This window comes from Bos indicus x Bos taurus, chromosome 15, assembly GCF_003369695.1.
Source record: "Bos indicus x Bos taurus breed Angus x Brahman F1 hybrid chromosome 15, Bos_hybrid_MaternalHap_v2.0, whole genome shotgun sequence".
Taxonomy (NCBI): Eukaryota; Metazoa; Chordata; class Mammalia; order Artiodactyla; family Bovidae; genus Bos; species Bos indicus x Bos taurus.
In genome coordinates, this window is record NC_040090.1 from 34,438,619 (window position 1) to 34,444,970 (window position 6,352).

The window sequence follows — 6,352 nt, forward strand, 5'->3', positions numbered from 1 at the left end:
TTTGTCCTTTTTTCCTACTTGAGAGCTCCAGACCCCTGTTTCCTCTTTGAAAGCCCCAGACCCCTCTCTCCTCCTCAGGGACCCTGGACTTCTTATCAACCTACCTAGAAATTGATTCTCTCAATTCTTTGTGACTAAATGCGCTGTAGCCCACCAGTCTCCTCTGTCCATGGAATTTTCTAGGCAAGAATGACAAGTGGGTTGCCATTTCCTAACTAGGGGATCTCCCTGACCCAGCAACAAACCTACATTTCCTGTGCCTCCTGCATTAGCAGGCAGATTCCTTATCACTGAGCCACTTGGGAAGCCCAGCATCTTTATTACCTTGCCATATTCTGGATGCAAGATAGTATTTCATTACATGTCACACTACCACATTTGTTCCAGACATTGAGGTGATAAATATTTGGAGCTTTCTATAACCTCCTGCCTTTGCATTCCCAAAATGCATTATAGGAAATGGAAAACACAGAATTTGGGGAAGGGCCCTAAAGTAAAATAGTGGTGCAGACAGGGTTACAGGCATGGTCCTGCATTTCTCATGGGGACTCACATCTCTAAGGACTGGAGGAACACTTATTAACTCATCCTTCTTTCCTTGAGAATTAGAGCAGTCACTCATGACAAGAGGAACTATTCTATCATTAGGTGAGGATTGGGAGAAGTAAAACTGGGAGGTAATAGGAAAATACAGAGGGGGCTTGAGAGATCAAAGAGAGCAGGGCAGACACCCAAAGTGTGAGAAGAAGGACCAGGGGAATGGTTTGAGAAGGAAGAGGTTCTCAGGTTATTAGAGTGCATACTTTCTCCAAATCTTTATTGTCCATACCCATAGACAGAGGATTCAAGCCAGACATAGGTTTTTCAGATAGAACTTGCCTAATATACCCTAGACTTTCATGGCAAGTAGTCCCCTGTCTGTCAGTGCACGTGACTGTTTACACAGCATAAAGGAATATTACCAGACATAACAGAAGAGGAATCCAGAATATAAGAGTGGGATTACAGCAGATAAGATTTCAGGTCCCTTCTAATCCCATGTATCAGTGATTTTTAACATGATATTAATTATTAATTATGTTCTAAACCTTAAGACCTTCATATTGTTGAATTTATTAACTAATTCCAGACTCTACTGTCCTACTCTGGGGATGTAGAAGGTATCAAAAGGCAATGTGAAAGAATTTGAAACTAGAGCATCAGGACCAGTGGATATTGGATTGTCTAATCAAACAGGTACTGCAACATGGGGGCTGTGAAAAAAATAGATGGACCAGATACTAGTGAATATGGAGAATAATGAATACATATGTTGCAGTAACATCAGAATACTAATGTGATTGCTCAGATTCCTATTTCACTGAAATCCCAAAGATCTCATTTTAACTCTTGGTGAGATTTCTCATTCTATTTTGGACATTTTTATCCCCCAAAATTGGTGCTGAATAAAATGGAAAGTGTATATGTAGTGTCATCATATTGATCAGAGGAATTTCTGGGTAGAAAAATATTAAGGAGCAATTCATATCTCTGGCTATACTAAATATTTAGTTGATAAAAAGGAAATGAAACTGATATAGTTCACTTTCTACTTCTCAGACCATCTAGGTCACTTTTAACATAGCCATTCATGGTGTTTCCTCTAGAGGAGGATACTCCATAGTCTCCCCTTGTCTTCCTCCTCTCATTATACATCAAACAGTCATTGGTGTTAATGTTATTGTTGTCATCATCATTGTTCTCATTTTCATCACTATCATCATCATAGAAAAGGCTCTATGCCAACAAGTTTACACACATTATCTCCTTCACCTTAGCACATCCCATCAAATTATTATTATCTTCAGTTTATAGTAGAGACAACTCCTCTACAGAAGAGAGAGAGAAAAAGAAGTCATTTGGTCTAAATTAAAGTGAGTAAGCTATGAAACCAGAATATAACAAGTTAATGTGATTGCAGAGCCAGAGAAATAGATTCTACATAAGAGAGATGTTAGATATAAGTCTCCTTTCAACTTCAGAAGAAGGTCAGTGATATGATGAAAAATGACCTTTAGTTCACGTATCTTCCAGTTTTCAATGAAACTTCATGTTTACTTCTTCTTGGCCATGGGAGAGAACATTTATAAAATTGGAAAAAATGGTTTGAATTGACTAAGCAGTAAGATAAAAAGAACCAGATTTTAAAATTTTGATTATAGAATAGAAATTAGAAAAGAATCATCAAAAAGAAATAATAATATTGGGCACTCTGAGCATTGAAAGTAATAATCAGTGAAATTTTGGACAGAAAGGTGAGGAGATAGACAGGAATTTGAGAAGTTAAATAGCAGGGCCATAAGAAGTATCAGTTCATACAGTATGTCAATAGAACTAAGTGTAATATGAAGAGTCAGGAAGACTGAATTTGTTTCTGGAATTTACTTATTTGATGTCTTGATTATGGATCTTGTGTTTTTTAAAAAAATTATTAAACAATTGGGGGAAATATCTTCTGTAATCAAGGATATTACATGGAACTAGAGGAGACTTAGGGGATTTCATGTCACAGAACGTCAAAGAAGACTTTCCAAGACAGAAGATACTGATTTATTAGTTTACAGTGGAAGGTAATTTGTCCCATAGAGTTTAAATTCCTAAACCAATATTTTGGTGAGCATGGAGGCTGGGCAGTTGATGAGCAAGTGGAGTTTAAGAAATGGCTCACCTTTCTTAATAATGTCTTTCTTGACCACAGAAGAAATCCTGGAATCTAGAGGGGGAAGATATATTTTCTCATTTGAGCAGAAGAGCTTTAGTGTGGAGGTCAGATGCCAGTAGACATTTTTTGTGCATTTTACTTTTTTTTTTGTTTTGTTTTCTCTCTTGTTTTTGCTTTGAAGGATAAATTTCTACTCTCTCAAAAACCCCTATATCTTTTGTTTTGTAGTTTCAGTAGAATGAATCAGTCTCTAAATGATTAATTAGTTCTGAAACATAACAGGAAGAATGTTCTGAATCTTTTAAATCAGATTCAAAATCAATTATAGTTTGCTTAACATCACATATAAAATTATTTATTTTATAATTATAAATTTTAAATTCTACACATTCTACTAAATCATCTTAAGCTATATTTGTCTCAAGGAGATGCTAATCCAGGAACATATTGATATCAGAGTTGATTCTATGTGGCTACCATTCCCTTGTTATCCATCACCTAAGTGGCACTAGTGTTACAGAACCTGCCTGCCAAATTAGGAGACCTAAGAGTTGTGGGTTCGATCTCTGGGTCAAGAAGATCTTCTGGAGGAGGATATGACAACCCACTCCAGTATTCTTGCCTGGGAAATCACCTAGACAGATGACACTGGCAGGTCCCAGTCCATAGGGTCACAAAAAGTAGGACATGCCTGAAACAACTTAGCATGCATATGTGAATGCCATCACTGTGGTATTAGTTATATAGTCTGAGATAAATTTAGTAAGAATAAAAAACATCCTGACCAAATCTTGCCTGAATACTGTAGAGATGCCTTGCATGATACTCTAGTATTGCTGAAAAAGCTATCAAGCTCAGACAAAGACGTTCATGTAAGTCATTGCAGGAGTCTTTTTTCTTTTTTTCAAAGCAGACTAATATAAGGCCAGTAACTCTGGTCAAGATTGTTCTAAAGAAAAGTATTAATTAATAATGTAATCTACAGTGGGTTTGTGTGTGCTGCTCTGGGGGATAGTGTTTTTAGAAGGAGTTTGTGCATGCTCAAACAGCATGTTAATAGTTCTTCATCTGAGGAGAAGGGAAAGTTGTTATGGTTATAAAAGTGGATATTTTTCTTAACTGACGACATTGAGCAATGAAACGAAGAAAAACAAAGCAAAACTGTGAGGGTAAATCTAGGAGTGATTATAGGACAGACTGAAGTTTTGTTTTGTTTTTGTGACACAGGTGCTGATCTTATCATTTGTTCCCCCTCTGGAGTGTGATTGTGAATATACATTGTGCTTTAACAGTAAGCCCTATGGAAACTGCAAATTCTAGCAACATCCTGTCCTCCACCTTCTATCTCACAGGTATCCCTGGATATGAGCAATTTCACCACTGGATTTCCATCCCATTCTGTCTCCTCTACCTTGTTGGAATCGTGGGCAACTCCACTATCCTACATATTGTCTGGACAGACCCCAGGCTCCATGAGCCCATGTACTACTTCTTGGCCATGCTTTCTCTCACTGACATGGGCATGTCCTTGCCCACAATGATATCGCTCTTCAGGGTGCTGTGGTCCATATCCAGGGAGATCCAGTTCAACACTTGTGTAGTCCAAATGTTTTTCATTCACACTTTCTCCTTTACTGAATCATCTGTGCTCTTGGCCATGGCCCTTGACCGATATGTGGCCATCTGCCACCCACTGCAATATGCTACCATTCTCACTCCTACACTTATCACTAAAATTGGAATTGCAGCCCTGCTTAGAAGTGCCCTTCCTGTGATTCCACTTCTCGCCCAGCTGGCCTTCTTTCCCTTCTGCCATTCTCACACACTTTCTCATTCTTACTGTCTGCACCAGGACGTGATCTGCCTTGCTTGTGCTGACACTAAGTTTAATGTTATTTATGAGTTAGTTCTGATCACTTTGCTGTGGGGAATGGACTCTCTGGGTATTTTTGTGTCTTATGTTTTCATCCTTCACTCAGTATTAAAAATTTCATCTCAGGAGGGGAGGTTTAAGGCCCTCAACACATGTGCATCCCACATCTGTGCTGTACTTATTCTTTATGTGCCTATGATTGGGCTCTCTATTGTCCATCGTTTTGCCAAACACTCATCCCCTCTCATCCACATCTTCATGGCTCATATCTACCTGCTAGTTCCACCTGTGCTCAACCCAGTCATCTATAGTGTGAAGACAAAGCAGATCCGCCAAGGAGTTCTGTGTCTTCTTTTCCCCCTAAAAATCAGTTCTTCTGTGATGTAGGTTTGTCCTCAAGACAATGATGGCATAAATATTAAGTTTGTAAATATATAGCGATTTTTCTACATGCTATGTTGGCACCAGAATTTCCAATAAAATATTACTGAAAATGACACAAATAAAATTGACATTACATCCTGCAGATGTCCTAAATTAGAGAGTTGGTGTCCACTGGGATTATACAGACTGACTTAACACATGTTTCCTAAATCTCCTCTAGGCATGAATATGTTGGAATGCAATGTGTTTACCATGTAAATCTATTGTCTCTCATTTCTAATCCTAACCCTGATTCATGGTTTCCTGTCCATAAAATTTTCCTTGATCATTCTAAACCCATATTTCTGTGCTTTTTGACATACTGCATTTGTCTGGGAATCTTACATTATCTTTCTTGTTATAAGTGTGTTTGTAAGTCTGCTGAAGTTACCTTTATTAAAGATGGTAATGACCATATCTTGATATAAAAGTATATTAGAGCTCAAAGCATTTTATCTATCTTCATGGTGCATCAGAAGCATCTTTTAAAATTTTATACACATGCTCTGTATTTTCTCAGGAAGTTGAATTTCTCGAGGTATAGAAATGGGCAACCTTCATTTTTACTTAATTTTCTGAAATAATTTTAATCTTATAGAAAGCTGAAGTTCAGTAGTTTTTGAAATCCCTGAGATGTCTTATGAAGCCAGTAATTATAATCCACTGGATTAAGTGTATCTAACAATAATTTAGGATATAGTATTCAAACATAAAACATCTAACTGACTGAAGTGTAGCTACTTATGTTTATGACAGTAAGAGTCATAAAATATAAATCTTTTTCTACAATTTTTTGGCATATAAACTGTCTTTTCATATTATTCAAATGATCTAGTGCATGGCTATGCATAGAATTGTATAAGAAACTTGCAATTCTAGTTGAAATTTCTTAATTCACATGTCTACACTTGTTCAAAGACAAATAAGTGAAAAAGTAAAAAGCCTTTAAGGATGCTTTATAACTTTATGTATACTGATCTTAATAATACATAATAAATTTTCACAAATCTTATTCTATCTACACTAGGAACTGTGTCTCATGCAGCTTGCTACCTGTGAGAACCAACACTATCTTTATTTAAATTATGCACTTAATAATTATTGAGTGCATAAGTGAAAAGGAATGAATCAATCACTGGATAAAGAACGACTAGTTTTATTTGATTAAAAAAAAAAATCTTGGAGAAAGAGATTTCACCTGTCATAAGCCCACATTTCACATGACAAAAAAGGTATTATTAACTTGAGATTACCATTTCAAATGTCAAACCTGTGAAGGACATCTAAGACTTCCCATGACTTATTTCTGTTCCCTAGTTTTAATTCAGTTATATCTGTTCCCATCCCTCTTATCC

General features: G+C 36.8%; 1 protein-coding gene across 1 annotated transcript; it reads left to right on the plus strand.

The window, feature by feature from the left end:
• The first annotated feature begins 4,001 nt into the window (after nucleotides 1-4,001).
• Nucleotides 4,002-4,961, plus strand: LOC113905577 (olfactory receptor 51L1-like). Its single transcript, XM_027563088.1, has one exon. It carries the CDS (start codon nucleotides 4,002-4,004, stop codon nucleotides 4,959-4,961), a length of 960 nt encoding a protein of 319 aa, XP_027418889.1.
• Nucleotides 4,962-6,352: the final 1,391 nt, after the last annotated feature.